Source organism: Rhinatrema bivittatum, chromosome 7, assembly GCF_901001135.1.
Source record: "Rhinatrema bivittatum chromosome 7, aRhiBiv1.1, whole genome shotgun sequence".
Taxonomy (NCBI): domain Eukaryota; kingdom Metazoa; phylum Chordata; class Amphibia; order Gymnophiona; family Rhinatrematidae; genus Rhinatrema; species Rhinatrema bivittatum.
Genome location: NC_042621.1, coordinates 135,453,545 through 135,474,540, shown reverse-complemented (window position 1 = coordinate 135,474,540; position 20,996 = coordinate 135,453,545). Strand labels below are relative to the sequence as shown.

General features: G+C 42.2%; 1 protein-coding gene across 13 annotated transcripts in view; it reads left to right on the top strand.

Moving 5' to 3' along the window:
* Positions 1–20,996, top strand: part of ZFAND4 (zinc finger AN1-type containing 4) — a 217,234-nt gene that overhangs the window by 37,086 nt on the left and 159,152 nt on the right. For all 13 annotated transcript variants that reach the window (XM_029609188.1, XM_029609190.1, XM_029609189.1 and 10 more), the window contains 2 exons: positions 11,086–11,161; positions 11,266–11,333. In XM_029609188.1, coding sequence (XP_029465048.1) covers positions 11,086–11,161; positions 11,266–11,333 — 144 coding nt within the window. The remainder of the gene's footprint in view (positions 1–11,085; positions 11,162–11,265; positions 11,334–20,996) is intronic.

The following is a 20,996-nucleotide window of genomic DNA, read 5'->3' as shown; positions in this document are numbered from 1 at the left end:
ACGATTGGGGAATTTGGCCGTTTCTCCGGATTACGTTTAAATGAGTCTAAATCCTCGGTCTTGGCTTACCCCAACACACTCCCTGCACAGTGGCAGGGGGATTTTCCTTTACAATGGGCCCAAGATAATTTATCATATTTGGGTATTAATCTTCCTGCGGATCCTGACTGTGTTTATCAGACTAATGTCCCACAGAGATTGCAGGCTACCATTGCACAGTTAGCGACATGGACCAAATTACCGCTGTCTCTGCTTGGCAGGATAAATCTATTTAAAATGATGATATTGCCTAGGTGGCTTTATCTCCTTCAAAATTTGCCAATTCTCATACGACGGAAGGACTTACAGCGCTGGGGAGATTTCTATGGAGGGGAGGGAAAGCACATCTGCCATTATCCTGGTTGAAATCTAGGTGGGGAAGGGGCGGGCTGGGCGTGCCGGATTTGGCTTTATACAACAAGGCTTGTAATCTGAGGCTTGTTAGGGATTGGCTGCTGGGTTCCTTTGCTCATGCCCTGTTCTATGCGGATGCTGCTTTGATGAACCCCATTGCGCCGGCTTATGTGGTACAATCTGTGTCGCCGGCAATCCTGTAAGCCCTAATGGTGGAGGCGGATTTAGACATTGTTGCTGTTATGGAGACATGATTGGGTTGCAGCCATACCGGCTATAACTTAAGGAAGGATGGAAAACTGGGAGGAGTAGCTCTTTGTCAAAAACAATATCCAAGCAACTGAACTGCAAGGAATGTGGGGTAAAGAAGAAACATTATGGGCCATCCTAAGAAGATGATGGTGCATCTATTTTTACTGGAATGGTGTACAGGCCTTTGACTCAAATGGAAGAACTAGACAGAGATCTGGTTGAAGACATCCAAAAGGTGAGAAAGAAGGGAGAGGTTTTGATTGTTTGGAGATTTTAATCTGCTGGACATAGACTGAAGAATACATTCTTCATAATCTAACAGAAGTGGTGAGAGAGTAGATGCCCTGCAAGGGGCTCTGTTCAAACAAATGGTAATGGAACCCACGAGGGAAGGAGTTATATTAGACTTAGTACTCACTAATAGGGATAATGTCTCTAATGTCCCCATGGGTGCCCACCTCAGCATCAGTGATCATTAAATGGTATGGTTTGATATTGCAAATAGGATACGGACTTTGTTAAAATGGGGAAGTACCTGGAGGTGGAACTAGAAGACTGGGAGAAAATAAGTGAGGTGGAACAATAGTGGGACAAACTAAAAGGAGCAATTACAAAGGCAACAAATCTATATGTTTGAAAAGTAAACAAAAGTAACTGCAATAAGAAACCAATCTGGTTCTCAAAGGAGGTGGCTGATAAAATAAAGGCAAAAAGAACAGTGTTCAAGAAATATCAAGGATCCCAAAAAAGGGAACACAGGGAAGAATATCTGGTGAAACTGAAGGAGACTAATAAAGTAATCAAGAAAGCAAAAAGTAAGGTGGAAGAAAGGATTGCTAAAGAGGTAAAGTGAGGTGACAAACACTTTTTCAGATAAATCAGAGAAAGGAGAAAGATCCAAAGTGGTATAGTGAAATTGAAAGGTGAAAAGGATCAATGTGTGGAGAGAGACGAAGAAATGGCGGAAATATTAAACAAATACTTTAGTTTGGTGTTCACTAAAGAAAACCCTGGAGAAGGACAGTCGCTGGATGATAAGATAGTGGATGGGGGGTGGAGTAGACAAAACTCTGTTTACAGAAGAGAATGTATGGAAAGAGCTAGGAAAACTGAAAGTGGATAAAGCCATGGGGGAGGATGATATTTATTTATTTATTTTATTTATTTAACATTTTTATATACCGACGTTCTGGTAACAATGTTACCAATCACTTCGGTTTACATAGAACTTAGAAATGACTTAACACGAATGTCTTACAGAGAACAGGGAAACTATGGAACTTGGACAACATTGAATTGAATAAATAATAACTTATACAATATACAATATATACAATTTTAACTAGCAGAATTCCTATAAATTAGGTTAATCATGTAACAAGTGGTTGAAGATTGGCAGGAGGGAAATTCAGATTAATTCAAGGATTATTAAGCAATGTGGGATAAAGAGATCATTAACCAGGCAGGAAAAGTGATATAAAAGATCAGTTCAGGTGTAGGCTTGTGTGAAAAGCCAGGTTTTGAGTCTTTTTTTGAATGTGATGGTATCCTAGGATATTCATCCTAGGATACTGAGGAAGCTCAGAGATGTGCTGGCGGGTCTGCTGCATGACCTGTTCAATAGATCCCTAGAAACAGGAGTGGTGCCGAGTGATTGGAGAAGAGCGGTGATGGTTCCGCTTCACAAGAGTGGGCGCAGAGAGAAGGCTGGAAACAGGCTGGTTAGCCTCACCTCTGTGGTGGGAAAACTTAATGGAGGAGACTGCTGAAGGAAAGAATAGTGAACTATTACATTCAGGAGGATTGCTGGACCTGAGGCAGCATGGATTCACCAGGGGAAGGTCCTGTCAGACTCATCTGATTTTTTTTTTTTTTTTTTTTGATTGGTTGACAAAAGAATTGGATCGAGAGAGAGTGCTCGATGTCATCTACTTGGATTTCAACAAAACTTTTGATATGGTCCTGCTTAGGAGACTTGTGAATAAAATGAGAAGCTTGGGAGTGAGCGCCAACTTTATGCTTGAGGGAGACCCCTTTTTGCTGTTTTATTATATTCTCCCTTTTTTTGTTTTTGTAACAGACCCGACCACAGCTAATAATTCAAAATCCCCAGCACAACTCACCAAGCGCACCTCTACCGCAGGCAGCCTGGTAATTGTGGCAGGCTGATCTGCCACGTCACCGGCCTGATGTTACTATTCAGTGGGGATACCACAGTACACAATGTCTCTTAGTAATATCCTTATTAATCTATTCCACTGCTAGTATCTTATCTTTCTTCTTGTTGAATTTATTTTTATTTTTTTTTTCCAGATTACGTTGATTTTGGCTGAGAGACATTAGGGTAGATTTTAAAACATAACGCGATCGCATACTTTTGTTGGCGCGCGCAAGCTCTCTGGGAGGGGAATGTTACAGGCAGAACAACAAACCACAAAGCAGGCAAAACCCCCATTTCGCCATAGTAAGAAATAAGTATCTTAAATAAATACTGTATTGAAGGGTTGATGACAGGGTTAGTATAGTACCATCAAGAATTAAAATCTACTTGCATTACTTTTTGTCATACAGAATATTTTGGGGTTGTGATGGCTGGGGCTTCTTTCCTGTTTAAGTATGAAATCTGTGCGATTCTTGCTTTAGATTATATTCAGGAACCTTGATAATATTCTTAGATAATTTTGAAATAGGGCATCTTTTGCCCAAGGTGTTAATTGCCTGCAGCTTATTGAAATGGAAAAACTGCAATTAGATCTTATGTAACAGCATTGTAGGATTTTTGCACCATCGTTTAAATTGAGCCCTTGGGGCAAGAGTTCCACAGTGGGTTTTTTTTTTTAGAAGAGCTTTTTGCTTGCAATACTTTTTCTCTGGATATTTTTTCCTTTTCTGAAGACTAACAGGTTCACCCAGTCACACAAGTGTGTCATGCGAGAAGAGCATGGACTTCAGTTGGAGGAAACTTCTCTACTCATGCATAGCTGTTCTCATGCTGGAGTAGCTCCATAGCTCCCCTGTTTCTTTTTGGCATGCCTGATGGATAGGTTTTTTTCAGTGGCCTCGGGGAGCAGTTTAATACTTAGTTGTAGTGTTGGTTATTCTGCCAAAGAATAGCCTTATTCCTTTTTTTCCATTGATAAGCAGGCTGAATTAGCCATTACTTGTGGATGATGTCATCCAGTGGCACCGAACAGACCCCTCTCCTGTCAAGTAAAGCTTTGAGTTCTACTGAGCAAGTGTGGGAATTCCCATGTGAGCCTCCTCCATCATTTTTAGTTCGAGCACAAGCACGCACTTTTTTAATGTAACATTTTACCTCTATTTTTGAAGTTGCTTGCTGCTTCAGCAGCCACACAGCTCTGCTTAGTGCTACATTTTAAGGAAAAACAAGAGAAAATAACTTGTTTCTGAGGAGAAATCCTTGCATATAAGTACTGAACAAAAAGAAAAGAATTGGGGGTGGGGGAATAAACTTCACTCCTCCTTTCCATCAGCACTTTGGAGCTCCACAGACCGAAGCTTGTTCCTTGTTGGGAGCACTGAGGTAAGACTGCTGGCCTCCAGTTCAAAGATTCTTGGAACCATTTAAGCATTCAGTTTGTCTGTCTCTGTGCCCAGCCACTTCCACTGGAGCCATTCAGTGCACCAAAACAATACTGGGGATATGCCAGTCACAATGACAAATGCAGCGTAGCCAGTGCAGGGCCTCTTTCCCAGTGCCACAGGCGCAAGACAAGTCCTGATGTCACTGATGCACTTGATATGGCATGAGACATGGTGCACTAGACATGGCATGGCAATGCTATGAAAGAAAAGGGAAACCAAACATGTTCATGTGCAAATATAGTGAAATAATTTTTTAAGCAGAAAAAACTCTTTGAATAGTATTAAGTCCATTCAGATCAATCCTGATGACAAAGATCTGAAAGAAAAGCCCGACACGGCCAGTGTTTCGCTTAGGAAAACTTCATTAGGGGTAAACTGTAATCCAAAGTATAACAATAAAGACATCGATTTGGACCAGCAGGTCTCAGATTTACAGTAAGATCTCACTGAAACGCCGACCACGTTTGTTACAAGGTGGAAAATTGAAATGACTGGGCAGTTCATTTTCTTTGAATGTGCCATCAGGCTTGCTGACACCTTATTTTGATGTTTATTATATTCTGATTGACCCATTTCTTTTTTTAATATATATTTTGGTTTCCCTTTTCTTTCATATCTATTGTTGTGAGTTACCTGGCGGCTCTGTTTATTTCTAACTTCTATGATGACAATGCTGGCACAAGGCATTGATGCACCAATGCACTTCGGTGCAGGGCTCCAGCATGCCACCACCGCATGGACAAGCAATAGTCTTGCTGAGTCGCTGTCATAGCAGTCTGGGCCTGATGACTCTATCTCTCAGCAGTATTTCACACTGTTGACCACAAAATTATGGTCAACAGATTAACTGAAATTGGAATATGTAGCAAACCATTAAAGTGGTTAACATCATTCCTAAACAGAACATATCAAGTTAAGATTGAAGATAGCTCTTCTGAAGTTATGAACCTTGATACTGGAGTACCACAAGGCTCTGCGTTGTCAGCAACCTTATTTAATATTTACGTACTTCCATTATGCCATGTACTATCAGGACTCGGATTAAAGTACTATCTGTATGCCGATGTCATACAGATCTTAATTCCAGTTACCAGCACATTAGAGAATGCCTTCCAACTAATATCACTTTACCTCAATGTAATCAAACAACTGCTAAACCAAATGAAACTCAGTATTAATATCGCAAAGTCAGAAAAAATAGTACTAGAAAGAAAAATGTCACCAAATAATAGTAACCTGACGCTGAACCACGAAAACTGTCAGATCGACGTCTTCATCAATTAGAGATCTCGGGGTTCAATTAGATCAAGAATTAACCTTCAAAAATCACATAGCAAAATGAAAGAAGGTTATTATAAACTGCTTGTATTGAGGAGATTAAAACCCCTACTAAAGCCAAAAGACTTCAGAACGGTGCTTCAGGCCTTAATTTTCTCATCCATCAATTACTGCAACGCCCTGTTGCTCGGCTTACCAAACTCAACAATCCGACCTCTGCAAATAATGCAAAACGCGGCCGCACGAATACTGACAGGTACTAACAGAAAAGAGCATATATTACCCCTATATTAAGGAGCTCCATTGGTTTCCAATCGAACAGCGGGCACAGTTTGTCATTATGCATGCTCCACAAGGCAATACACGGGGGAAAAGGTGGAATGGCTGAACACCGCAGTACGGTTACATACACCTCAAAGAAACTTACGATCTGCAAATAAAGGTCTTCTATCCATTCCCTCGATGGTGTCAGCAAAACTAACAGCAGCAAGAGAGAGAGCCTTATCTCTTGCCGGCCAAAAAATTTGGAATAGTTTACCAGTAGAGATGCGACTTGAAACAAATATAGCAACTTTGAGAAAAATGGTTAAAACATGGCTGTTTCACCAGGTATTCAATGAAGGTGACCGCAAATGAGAAACGAGAACCTATTGACAAGTGAAGATGAGTAAGACTGTCTGTCAAATGTTTCAACATTGTGTGTTTGTAGAGATCACGTGATGTGATGAGCCTAGCAGACGGGTTTCTCTAGGCTCCGGGTGCCGGCCCCACCACCCATCAACATCTGAGCTCTGAGAACTCCACCAAACAGCTGATTAGCCTCTCAGGGCAAGGACATATGTCCATTGTCCGTTTCATGCAAAAAACGCCGCCCGGAATGGCCTCCCGGAGTACTAAAAAGGATAGAGAGAAATCACGAGGACCTGAACCTAAAATGGCGACCGGACTCGATTCAGCAGGGGACGCACAAGCGCCCGCGATCTCGCTGGCAGACATAAAAGAAACTGTCCGAGCTGCGTTGGATGAAAAATTAAGCGAGAAATTAGCCGGTCTAGAGGAGAGGCTGACGGAGGTCTGTAATGCCTTAACGTAAATCACCCCCCTATTAGACACAGCGGAAGGCCGTATAGCTGTCGTTGAAGACAACGTAAATGCTAACTTAACGAAAATAATAGCACAGGAGAAAAAAATCAACGCGCTGGAACACAAACTTGATGATTTAGAGAACCGTAACCGCCGGGGAAATCTTCGGTTTATGGGATTCCCCGAAACTGTGGCAGACCACAAGCTGTGTTTGCTACTTGAAAAATGGCTGCCAGAGGAACTTGGCCTCCCGGCCCTGCAAGGTACCTTGGTTGTGGAACGGGCGTATCGCTTAGGGGGGGGAAAGCGGACAAGCAAAACAAACCCAGGTTAGTCATCGCGAAGCTCCTTAATTTCAGGCATAAACAAGATATCTGGCAAGCTTACCGGAAACGCCAAGATATAGTCTACAAGGGGCAAAAAATAAGTGTTTCAGGACTACTCAAGTCGTTTCTCCGAGCTACGCAGAGCTTTTACCCCAGTGTGCACGGAGCTCTTTAAAAAACAAATACGATTCTCTTTATTATTCCCTGCAAAGCTGAAAATATGGTACCAAGAGAAAGTCCATTTTTTTGATACCCCTGATAAGGCGCATCAATTCCTACAGAGCTGTGGCTGAACTGGGCTCATGAGATATCCATGCCACACACGGTGGATTTATGATCTGTCTGAAGCTTGTTGCTCAGGGTAACAGGCTGGAACGCTGGAAACTGTTGAATTATACTTAGTTCTCACTCTTTCTTATGCCACTCTGGGCTGTCTCTATTACTGCACCATGGGACAAACTGTCGTGTTTTGTTACATCAATGTGGTCCTATTCGCTGACACATACAGTGTACGTTGATAGGGTTGTGTGTTTGTACATTTAGGACCTTTTTATTATAAAGTGTATTTGAAAGTTAAATTTTTAGCAACATTGTTTTTATTGTTTGTAATGTTATTTTTAATGTTTTAATTGTATTACGACACGATGTAAACCGATATGACAGCTCTGCCAAATACCTGTATAGAAATTTTATTATATAAAATAAATCTTTGGGTGCTGGCAGCGCTAGTCTATTACAGCTTCTATAGATACAAGTGCAGACTACATCTCATGGGATTTAAGGACTCTAAATCTCAGCCCTGATCCTATACCAGATTGTACTAATGTTTGTGGCCAGGCACAGTGCCAATTTTAGCCTCAGAAAAGGTGTATCTCTTTAATGCCTATCCACAGATGAGTCTTCATAGTTCCTTCTGAGTATTTTGTTTCCAAGGAGAGAGTCCCTTCTGCCAAGTACCCCATCTAGATAAAAACAGCAGGTATATTTTTTCCATTCCAATGTTCCATCTAATTTTTCAAAATGGGGTCTACAACCACCTCAATTGTTCTCTCACCTGAACTACTATTGTGAATATTATGGAGAGGTCTTTGTTCTTCTTCAAATACTGATCTTAATAACAAAGCCAGCTGCTATGCTAGACCAGAGTATCTTATAAAAGAGGGACATAACAATGTGGAAAAATTCCATGACTTGTGACCCAGATCCAAGGATTGTGTATTTGAATACATCCCAGCTTTAGCTAACCAGTTGTGGTACAACTGGAAACTACATAACCACCACAGCAATTATGCCATACCAGAGATTTATGCTCCAAAGGGGGAAGACTGAAATACTGGAAGCAGCAGCGGTCTAGGAGCTAGAGAAGTCAGAATTTGAATTCAAGGTAGTCTTTTCTATCCTAATGCCTTGGGCTCATGTATATTATAAACTCCTTGTTTAAACAAACAAAGATGGAGATTATCATCCTCAACTACCTCTAAATGCAGAAGAGTGCATATCACACTTAGTCCATGAAATATTTGATGCCATTTCGTATACTTTGACTAGCTCAGTTGGAGCTCGACACATGACCTGGTTGACAGCAACTTTCATGACCGCATTCATGAAATGTTTGTGGGGCTGCCTTCTCTGAGGAACTCCTCCTTGCAGAAAAGAGCATGGAAACAACTTGCAAAAAAAACCCCAAAACAATCAATGTGGCAATCTAGCCACTATCAATGAAATTGAGCAATCTTCCTCTTTGATACACTCCTCCTACTCTAACAAGAGGCCGGATCATCAATGGCATCCTTTCTGCCCTCTTCAAAAGTACCTGCTCTCTCCTTTTCAGGCTCAACAGTAGAAACCACTTCTAGGCCATCAACCTGAGGTAGTGCAGCAGGCCCAACCAATACTCAGGCCTAATTCTTGATCCTAACAAATGTGCCACAATTGCTCACTTCAGTGGGAGGCAGAATCCTGACCTCCCTAGAGAGGTGGCATTGGATAACCAAAGCCTAGTGGATCCTAAACGTCATGAAATCTAGATACTGTTTACATATCACCTGCCTACCATCTTAGTATTTGACCCTCAATCCGGATTTGTGTCACTTAACGCATCTCTGATTAGAGATGGAATCATTTCTTCTGCAACAAACATTGGTGCCAATCCCAATGCTCCAACATGGGCAGGGATTCTACTCCCAATGTATTCTCATCCCCAAGAAATCGGATAGCTTGAGATGTATTTTGAGTTTGAAAAGATGAGCAAGCATGTGCTCCGAGAAATTCTAGTTAAATTCTTTCAGCCTTTTTTCTTCCCTACATCCAGAAGGGAGAATTTATGTGCACACTCATTTTCAAATCTGCATATGGCATGTGCATATTCTTATCTGTTCCACCCACAAGTGCTACCTCCGCTTCACAGTGGATTCTTCTCATTAATGGTGTAGAGTACGTCCCTTCAACCCATCATCTTCTCTAGCAGTCTTCACTAGATGCCTGACTGTGGTAGCACATGTATGGCGTCAGGGAATCCAAATCTTCTTCTGTACCTGCACTGTTGGATCCAAGCTTCCTTTATTTTTTTTCGGTAGCCGTACACTGCACCACATGGCCACTTTTGGTTTGGGAGCTGCTGCCTATGAGTGGAAAAAATCTCTTGCATTTTTAGAAAGCTCTGGAAGTTTCCTCTGTTCAGCAGTAATGTGTAGTTCAATGGCCTATTTGAATTACTGTCTTCAGAGAACATGTCAAGTAAGCATCTTTATTTTCCAGAAGATGAAAGAGAGAAAAATACCTCCAGTAACTAATATGCTAATTCAAAAGCTGTGGAAGCATTCAGCACTGGAAAGAAAAGGAGAGAATAAGAACTGTTAGGATTGTTTTCCCCCTTGGAGGTATTGATCTATAAAGAATCTCTTGCTGCAGGCACTGCCATGCCAAAATAGTGTGGGTCCCTTTTCTTTCTTGAGAAAAATATTCCATCTTTATAATTTGTTGGCAATTGTAATGTTCTGGCAAGATGCCCCAGTAAATCTTGACCAGTGCTTCCTGTTAGTTCAGTTCTGCTTATATTAACCCCCTTTTCCCCTACACATTTTGGGGATTGCCAGTGGTCAGAGGTTCTGGTTCCACATAGATAAGGAAGCATGAGACAAACTACACTGACTATAATCTGCATGTGTTAATAAATGTGCTTAGTTCAGGCCTTGATTTCTAAACTACACTGGCAGTTTCTCTGATTTACAGCAGGCTTGCATTCTGAGAGTTTAAGAATTAACTATAACAGCAGCTGCACTTTGAAAGATTTCCGGATTCATTGGGCATGTTTGCACTTTAAAGTTCTTCACTTATGTTCATGGTTTGAAATGTATGCTTTCACCTTGAAGTTCATGAATTATGTGTGCTGTTTTCTATAAATTGATGGAGATGGATTAATCCAAAAGCTTTGTACCTTGAAGCTACATTCGGAATTTCATGTATTCTTGAATAATTTAGGGATTAATTTAAGGATCCTGCACCTTGAGATTATGAATTACAATGGGTTTGCTCTTGAATTTGTATGAACTGTTTGCATGTTATGGACATTGTTCATTTCTTGCCTTGAGGTCTTGAATTGTGTGTTTTTCTGAACTGCTTAAGCATTTGTCTTTATGGATATTACTCAAACAAAGCACTTGGTCTGGCACCAGAAACTAATCTCGTGTGTATAGACTTAGGCCTCCCCTCCACCCCTAAAGTTTCTTTTTCATTTTTAAGTCCCCCCCCCCCCCCCCCCCCCCCAAAAAAAAAAAAAAACTTGTAAAACTTTTCTGTCATGAAATTTCCAATTTTGTAATTCAACATAGTGGTTAGTTTAGCATTCTCAAAATTGTGCAGCCCTTTTGCACTTTTTTTGCCAGATCTTAAATGCTCAGTATTATACTGTATATTATTGCAAAGCTTTGCATTGCTTGGATATCTTTCTAGTAAGAAAATGTCAGGGGTCTGAGGGATTGTCACGGTTTTAAAGTTGGTGATTAGTTTCTCCTCTCATTCTGCTCTGCATATAACACTGGATGTAAGGCTCTAACTGTTCTGTCTTCTAAGCTTTGGGTACTCTGGATTTTTGCTGCGTGGCTATTCCTTATGTTATATTTGAATACAGTTTTCCAATTTTTTGCAGGTATTCCTGTCTCCCAGCAGCACTTGATTTGGAATAACATGGAGCTAGAGGATGACTATTGCTTGAATGATTACAGGTGTGTGAGTGCTGGAGGGCTTATAGATAAGTGAGCAGTTTGTGTTTTTCTGTTGTCAAATTGCACACAGTCATTTGATGATTTTCTTTTTCTTTGTATTCTAGCATCTCGGAAGGGTGTACTTTAAAACTGGTGCTGGCTATGCGGGGTGGGCCTATCAATACTAGAAGAGGTATGTATACCCATTAGCATATACTCTGGCTTTGGACAGTGGTAGATGCAAATTAGAATATGATTTTAATATTGAGGTTCTTTTGTGATGATACCGGTTTTAATACAAAAAGGAAGAAGTTCCAAAAAACTGGAAGGGCTGGACAATATAAGCACAAATAGAAAGATAGCCATGTCTGTGATAAACAATTAATATTAATCATTGCTGATAGGTTGAACTTTAATTGTTATTCTGTTACCTTGATCTGAAGAATTGCCATCATAATAGGAGATGGAGTACAGATAGTAAAATATTGTTAAACTTACACAGCTCACTTGTAATCATTGGCTCACCGATTTTAAATGTGATATCCAATGTGAAATTATGTACTCAGAAATCACAATTATGTCTGTAAGTATCCCAAAAATCTACAAAATTGAAATAATATTATAAGCTTAATAACCTATCAGAATGCTCATTTGTGTGCTGCTAATGAATCCATGCTGAACAAATTAAAAATCCACATCCAACATGAGCCATTTTTCAAAATTGTCCAAGTCTCTGCTTCAGGGAAAGACTTTAACACAGCATTGTGGAAAAACTTCAGACTCGCACAAGTGATGTGAACACTAGAATGAAGAATAAACAGGGATCATTATATACCGGATGACAGCTGGGTGCCCAGAAGTCACTTAAAGATCACCAGTCAATTGAAAGTAAAACACTGAAAAGGCTTGCATTTGATAATTTAAAAAAAGAAAAAAAACAAACAAAACTTCTCTTACATTAATGTTTGAGGAAGTATTTCTATAGAAATCTGCTCTTTTCATTTTATCAGAATCTCATTATTTCTGATAAATCTATTTGGGCTATCACAGTTATATGGGCAATGATTTGTCATATATAAATGTTTGTATAATAATATCTTGTTCAATACTGTGTAAAATCCTTTTGAAAAATTGAAATGCTTAATAAATTAAAATGAAAAAAAAACAACAAACAAACAAAACTAAATCCAGTCCAACAGTGATATGAATGAAAGGCAGTATGAAATGGACTTAAAGTAAAAATTTCAAAATTTTAATGGCCAATTAAACCTACTAAACTGATACCATAAAGCAAGGGTGGCCAATCTTTCACAGACCCAAAGCCAAGAAACCAAAATGCACAGTGGCAAAGAACCATACTTTTAACATTTTTTAACTTTCAATTTTATTTATTTATTTTATTTAGCATTTTTCTATACCGACTTTCCAATAACAAAATTATTGATCAATTCGGTTTACATTTTAAACAATAACAACAATGACAAGTAAATGTCTTACAATGAACAGGTCGAATTAACTTGGATTAAGATATAAGGGGGTAATAACATAATTAACATGAGCGGTGCCTGATATAGGCTAGAGGCTGGGTTTTAATGATAGACTGCCGAAGATAAGAGACTATTGCTACTAATAATAGTGGCATGATCTTACCTTTTTAATACAGGCAGGATTTAGACTCCGGTAAAACTTCTGACATTCTTTGTTTTAGCTTGAATTCATAATGGACCGGATTTTAAAAAGGTTACGTGCACTGGGCCTATTTTAAAAAGGCCCGGCGATGAGCGTAAAGCCCCGGGATGCGTGTAAGTCCCGGAGCTTTTACAAAAGGGGCGGTCTGGGAGCGGGGCCAGAGGCCTCCGACAGAGTGGCCATTGCCGCTGTCAGAGGATCGCATGCCGGCAGCCTGCTGGTGTGCGCAAAAGGTAAGACATAGGACGGGGGGGGGGGGGGGGTTTAGAGTAGGGCTGGGGGGGGGGGAGGTAAGGGGTGGGAAGGTGAGGTTAGGGGGAAGGGAAGTTCCCTTCCAGGCCGCTCCGATTTCACCTGTGCGCACCTTTTTAAAATCTACCCCAATATGCACAAACTCAAAATTTGCTTATGTACATGTCAGATCTGTGTCTTGATTTCACATGTTTTAAGTGTATTAAAAAAAAAAACAGACTTGCAAAGATAGGTTGAGCCAAACATTAAAATCATTAAGAGGGGAAAAACCCCGATATTTTGGTTTTGTCCTTTAGCACAGTGATCCAGATCTGAAGGGTTTCCTCTTTTTTTTTTTTTTTAACTGATTTTAATGTTGTCTTAAAATACCATTATTTCTAGTTGAGAAGTTGCTTCATCAGTGACTAATTTGTTTGACTTACCAGTGAATGAATCAACCCAACTAATCTGAAATTATTTCAACTTGAAGACCTTGAAATCTTTAAGCAAGCTTTTTTGAAGATCATGAAGCAGAAGCAGTATCGGTGAATGATGTGTGCCTGCCTGCTGTTTACTTGAATGAGCTTTTACTGTTGAAGGAAAGTATGTCTGTCTAGTCTCCGAGGACAAGCCGGATGTTAGTCCTCACACATGAGTGACATCATCAGATGGAGCCTGGCATGGAACTTTGATCTCAAGGAATCTAGAACTTTCAAACATACCCTACTGTGCAGTACTAGTCATCACCCAGCCCCTAGGCAGAGTCCCTCGGTCTTCTTTTTTTTTACCTCACGAAGCAGTGTTTGTGGGAGCCATGTGTCTCTCAGTATTCAGGTTTGCTCTCTCCTCACAGTTTTTGTCAGTGACTTTTTTTCTAGAGCTGTAACTGTTTTTTTTTCCTTTACCTTGCAGTAGTTTTATTTTCCCTTTCTTCTTTTCTGTTTGCCAGCCGCATGGCGGGCTTTAGTCGCCGTGCGGTCTGGCAGGACTATTTCTATCTCTTATTTAAAAAAAAAAAAAAAAGTAAAAAATACTGCACCTGAAGTTTAGTATCTGTGTGTTCTCCTTGCTCTATTTGTTTTGTACCTTTGTTAGATGCTGGCAGGACTGACTGAATGCAGTGTGGGTGATCCATGCATGCCGCTGAGCCTGAGGATTCACCTGAGTTTTACCTGGGCAGGAGTTCAATACTGTTTCACTGATCAATCGGCATCGATGGAGGTTCAGACAATGCAGTGATTGAGAATCACACTGTTCCCGTGTGGTGGGAGACCTCATCCTCCCCACATTCAAAGGAACTGGTCTCCATGGGCAGGAGCCCTGGATGACATAGCCTCCTCTCCTGCTTGCTGGTGATGTCAGTGCAGTCTCCTTGTGAGAGAGGGTGAGCAGGAGCCTGGGCAAGCAGCTTCCTGCCACACCTTCGGTGCCATGCCCAGTAACGGTTGCCCATGCACACATGTGACCAGCGCACTGTTGATCTGACTCATTGATGTCAGGACCGCATTGGGTACTAGGACTGCCATTGAGTGCCATGGTCACCCTTGATGCCATCGAGGTGCCAGGGCACCCTTAATGCCATCAGGGTGAGTGTCCTCCCTTGATGCCGTAAGGGCCTTTTGTGCCGTAGGCATCTGTGGATGTGGAGTCTCAATGCACCGGAATCATTGAGCACCTTGGGCGTCTGTGGCGGAGTAGCAGCACAGACTTCTACTGTTCGGGGACCAGGTCTGCCATCAAGCGCCATGGTCCCCCTTGATACCATTGGAATCGCCCTCTGTCAGTGCCCTCAATGCCATCGATGCCCTCTATCCCATTGAGGTGCGTGAGTGGCCATCCTCAATACCGTCTCAGTACGTGTCCTCAATGCAGTCAAGATGTGTGGCCACCAAAGAGGCCAATGGGCATGTTAGCCACTGATGCCTTTTGTTGCCACTCTCAACAATGTCTAGCTCCACCGAAGCACTGGGATCATAGAGTGCCTTGGTTGTCCCCAAGGCCATCGACCGCTGGGAGTCTTGAGAGCCCTCGAGTGCCACTGAAGCCCTTGAGCAACAGGGATTTCGGCTTTGAACGTATTGAATGCTGGGATTGCCATTTATTCAAGACACCCTGGTACACCAACTCTCCAGGCACAGTGGTCTGGTGCCCTCGAGGCACCTTGGTGTCCAACGGGACACTGAGGGACATTGTGCTTTCCCATCACTGGCCTATGACTATTGAGCACCATGGATACCGATTATCTCGGGGGCCCTGAGCCTCTGGGATCGGGGGGGCATTGGAGGCCCCACCTGAATTCATGCGCCATCGATGGTAATGAGTGCTAGCGAGGCTGTCATCAGCCATAGCTGCTGGCGAAGGATGCCATTGAATTAGCAGCTTCGACATCCTTGGATGGAGAAGGTGATCCAAGGGGAACAGTCAATGGCACTGGCAGCCATCGATTCCTCTTGTCATCGATGAGGCATGTCGGGGCTGCAGAGCTTCTGCCTGCAGGCGCCCCAGGAATCCTTGGTACCACAGGTCTAATGATGCCTTCAGGCACCAGGGTCTCTATCAATGCCGCTGAGCTGTTGAGGCGCGCAGACATTATATACCATCGTACTGATTCAGTCGAGCGCTGTTGAAGCCCTTGGTGTAACGTCGTTTGCTGCCCTTGATGTAATCCATTGTTGGTGAGTGCGAAAGCGCTATGAGCCCTGTGGGCACCCCCACCACTTTGTGCACCAGTGGACGCGGTCAGATGCCTCAGGACATGACTGCAGATCATCATGGGCACCATCGGTCACCATGGACTTCGCTGCTGCTGTTCCATGAGGGAAATAGCAGTGAGCCATTCTCAATGCAATTTCAAGGGCTGTGTCCAGCCTCTTGGAGTGTTAGGTACTGGAAGGGGTGACGCCATAGAACACCACCCACCACGCCTTAACCAGAGCCCCAATGGTACTGGGGACTCCATCACACTGTTCCTATGCACTCCACTGGGAGTTACTGTTACAGTGGAGCGCAGCATGCACGGTCGGATATGGCAAGGTATCATAGGTGTGCCACTATCCATAGTATGGGTTATCACTGTATGAGTATTGGTCAGCATACTTTTACAGTGGAGGGCTGTATTCTCCAGTTGCCCCTCTACCTGTATGCTTGTGTGTGTTTCCCTTGTGGCGTCCTTGGCAGGTTTATCGCTGCACTGGAACCTAAGTTCTTTGAATTGGTGCATCTCCTTTTAGGGGGATGACAGCAGTGGTTATCTGACTGTTTTTCATTGATTACCATGGTGACCTTCTCCATCCAAGGGTGGCTGCCAGTGGCAGATTGGTTGCTTCTGAATCTCAACGATCAGTGATTGTCTCAACTCTCAACTGGAGAGTTGACAGGTTTTTCGGGATCGGGAGGCCCTGATTCCCACTGCTTTCCTGCCCCTTCAGGAAGGGGGGATTCAACTGGGTTCCAGGGCAACTCTTATGGGTTCTCCTCTGGACGCCTAGTTATCCACCCCTGCAAGGGATGTCGCTCATTATCCATTTCCCGGAGAAGGCATGTCACTGATTCTGACTGGTAGTCACTCTCTGTTCCTCATGGGATCCGAGAGCTGGTCAAGCGGTAGCGCTCTCCTTAGGTTGTTCTAAGTCACAGCAGATCTGTTTCGCAAGGGAGCCTTTCTAGAGTAACTCCCCGGTGAAGATTAGAGTTTCTCCCATCCAGGAGTTACCTTTGATATCTGCTGAGCTCAGTGGGCATTTTTTTGATAAGGACCACTATTGCCAGTCATTCTCACCTGCGGGAACCTACCTCAGTGAGGAGGGTTCTAATCCATCTAATTGGCAAGTATACCTTTCAGCCTTTCGCCATACCATGGCTGAGGGACTTGGGGGACAAGCAACAAAGGTGCTGCTCTTTGGTTGCAGTGGCTTGCAAGCTATACTTCCCCATTGTAGGGATAACCCTGTCTGTGGACAGGGGAGTCCTGGTTCATGCAACAATTGTTCCATTTACTGGACTGTGTACTTCCTTGGAAGTATATAATATCATGGTATTAATACCTAAGCCAGGTTTAGGGCAATCTGTTCCGAGATCACCCTTGCCCTGGTACCCTTAGAGTTTCCAGGCTGGTGAAGAAATTCTGTTCGACAGGGGTTTGCACTTGCGGCACCCTGGCTTCCTGTCTCTTAGTAGAATGTTTCTAAATTTCTTCCCTGTGGAATTCGCTCTCAGTTTCAGCTGTTCCAAGCAGGCTGAGGGCTCTGTCTCGGAGGGTAACTCCCTACTAGAATCAGCAGTGAGTTATTCGCTTTAGGGTTAAGTTATACAACCTAGTGACATGCTTACCCTGGCAGTCCATAAGTCTGCCTCCTTGTGTTCTTTGCTTCTTCCAACTTCCAGTTGGAATTTCGGGGGGGGTGGGGAGGAAAGCTAAGGCATTCATGGTATATCTTAGTGTATACCTGCAGAGAAAGATACACCATTTTTGCCATATATTTTTGCTAAGCTTTGGCCAATACGGTCTTTAGCTTTTCTTACTTCACTAGGTGGCCCAAAGTGTCTTCCTACTCACCTGAATTATCCTTTAGACAGGATGGATTACTCAGCCCTTGACAGGGTACAGTGTGGGTGAGCTTCAGGCCTAACATATCTCCCTGCTTGGGGGTTTGGCCTAGCGATCCCATTCAGGATTACCTTTCATCTTGATGCTGTTCTGCTGGTCAGCTATGCCTGGTGCTTTGGCATGTAGGATCTGTCACAGACCCTACTGTTGTTGCTGATTATTCTTCCAAGCATTGCTTGGGTTTTCTGCTCATTATGCTTATTAGCCAAACATGTGCGAACTTCTGAAGAGACATTCTGTCTTTCGGATGTCAGTGGACCGCAGTTTTTCTGGGGAGTTCTCAAATCTCATTTGGTTTTTCGGTTGTCTTGTAGCACTGAAGAAAACTGTGCAGTCTTCGTCTAAGAGTCCTTCTCTTGTTTACATCTCTAGACTTTTTCCTGTATCCTTGATGTTCTAGACTTATTGTCATCAAGGTTTACTGATCCGAAACCCTGCTTGTAATGTTTTCCGTGATGCGGAGTATGTTCCTTGCTGGCTCTTGCATCACTCCCCTGCCTTTAGGCACCTCTGCTATGCATTGGGGTTTTGTATCTGTCTTTTCTATAGTTTTCTCTTTGCAGAACCCAACTCTTTTCCCGCCTAGACCTCTTTGTGGGTCAGTTGTCTCACAGGCGAAAGGAAGAGAGGTGCTGCTTTTAGCATGGTGCGGTTTCCTGCTTTGTCTTACTTTGACAGCTTATAGCTTGGGATTCACCCATGTGTGAGGACTACCATCCTGCTTGTCCTCGGAGAAAGCAGAGTAACAGGTGTTCTCCGAGGACAGCAGGATGTTAGTCCTCACGAAATCCATCCGACTCCCCAGATAGTTGGTTTCTCCATGTATTAACTATATCATGGACTGAGGGATGCTGTCTAGGGGGTAGGGTGATGAGTACAGCTGCACATGCTCAGTAGGGCATGTTTGAAAGCTCTAATTCTTTGAGATCAAAGTTCCATACCAGGCTCCATCCAATGATGTCATCCATATGTGAGGACTAACATCCTGTTGTCCTTGGAGAGCCCTGTTACAGGTAAGCAACTCTGCTACCTCCATTTTTCAATTGTCTCTAAAACAACTTGAGTTCGTTTTATGAATGCAAATTTTTGTACAAGATCAGGCAGCAGCTTAGATTTCTCTTATAGATTCACGTTCAGTTTATTGATGTGAAACATATCTGCATAAAAAGCCAAACTGAGAAGCCATCATGGGTCTGACAGTTTCAGGTCTCTATTTGTATCTCCCTTCCAGGAATATTTTCACAGCATCCAACAGTTCAAAAAGCTAGTGATTACCTTATGAAGCACCAGGTTCACAGGGAGATCTTCCTCATTAAACACTTCAATCAAATTTGAATTGTCTGTGGTTGTGTGCATAAGTACAAATGTAGTTAATTTGTCAAACATGATCTAAATGAAGCTGTTTTGACGCCATTTGCTCTTGGTGATTAATTAATGTAGCGGAATGTTCAAAATTCAGCAAAGCCATAATCAGTTTTATAGAACCCTACTAACCTATTTATGGCTATATCATGGATGACACACCTTTGGAGTTGCAGTAAACTTTTGTAAAGGCAGAAGGGATTTTCCATCATGGACATTGCGACGTTCTGTATTTAAGTGAAGCAAAATGAAGTTCTTTTCTCATGTCACAAATCATCTGAAATGGTGTAAATACGTCTGAGGTTTATCTTGTATGTTGCACAACTCATCCAACATGATACTTGGGTATTTGCATTGTTAAGTGTTAATGCAGCTGTAAATATTGCTGTTTAAATTAGAGATCTTCCATTCTACTATGTGACATGAGAGTTGCAGGTCTAAAAATTTCCTTTTGTAATTTTCTGGTAATAGAATGGAATTAACAATATTGAGAGATGATTTTACAGAAGAGGTATCTGTGTAAGGTTTTCTCATGGGTAGTATGGCAAACTATGTGGTAGGAAGCTAGTATCACTGACTGAGATTGTTTGGCAGATCTTGTGAACGCATCTGCCTGTTCTGTTTGATTTTGCAAGTTTTAATGATTGCGTTCAGAACTTTTTGGAAATTCTGTCAATATGAGAGTGGTTTGTAGCTAAATGGGATTGTAAGTTTGAAGATTTGAACCGTGCAAGAGAAGTCTATCAAAGAAGACAAATTAACTTTTCATTTTATTCCCAAAAAAAAAAAAATCTTCCAGTAAGAGTTTGATTTTCTTCATATTTTCTTTTCCACATGCACTTTGCCTTTCTGCTAGCTTAACTTTTTTTTAAAGCTGGTTTCTCTTACATAGTAGCATGATGTGATTTGTTGGTTACAGAAAAAAAGTTTCAGTGCTGCTGATTGGTTGTGGGGAGAATGAGAGACACAGGAGGCTTGTGGCCGGAGCTGCCTCTGCTTGCTGCCTCCATTTGCAGTCATTCTGCTGTTGTGCCTGCTCACCTGCCAATCACAGTTGGCACTGCTCTTCATGCCACTGCCTCACAGCCCCTGCTTGAACCCACTGGCAGTCTATTCAACTCAGTAGACCACGGGCTGAGATGGATTTCAAAGAGCCGTATTTTCACCTCAGAAGAACCATATGTGGCTCATTAGATGGTTGATCAGCTCTGCCAGAAAGATTTGAAATTAAAATCTAAAAAAAAGTGACATAAATTGTCTGTTAGCAGGGTCAAATCATTCTAGGCCATTCTTCTCAAATTTTTGGACATTTTCCTTCAACTTTATACTTTAAATAGACCAATATTCAAAACAGCACTCAGCCAGCTAAGTGGCAATGTTGAATATCAGGCTACGGTTGGGTGCCACTTAGCCTCCTAAGTGGCTTACCCAGCTATGTGCTTAGCTGGACAAGTCAGGGGCAGGGAATGGGCAGATCGGGAAGGAGTCGAGTTGACTGGATAAATTAACTGGCTAACTTGATATTCTGAATTAGCCAGCTGATTTATCCAGCCAACTCTGGTTGAGCCAAAGGGCAGTCCTAAAGTTAGCCGGTTCTCCTTTAACAGCTGGGTATAGTCAGCGGCATGGCTATGCTGCTGAATATACAGTACTAGTTAGCGGTTATGGACCTCTAAAATACCTCCCCCCATCCCTGCCAGGCATGTAGCAATGACTTCTATATTTTTGCAAACTACTTCATAACATTTTTAAAAATGTATAAACAATAGATATCAGAGAAGCAAATATTTTCTCTCCATTTTGTATAGAAATTAAAATAAATGGACAGCCATTGATCTGGCGTTCATTGTAAGAGGAATAAAATGACTATAGGCATTGCTAACTTAACATTTTAATGTCAGGTTGTAGTTATAGAATTTAATCTGATATAATCTGAAAAGACTTTCCTGTATGGACCAGCTCTCTATA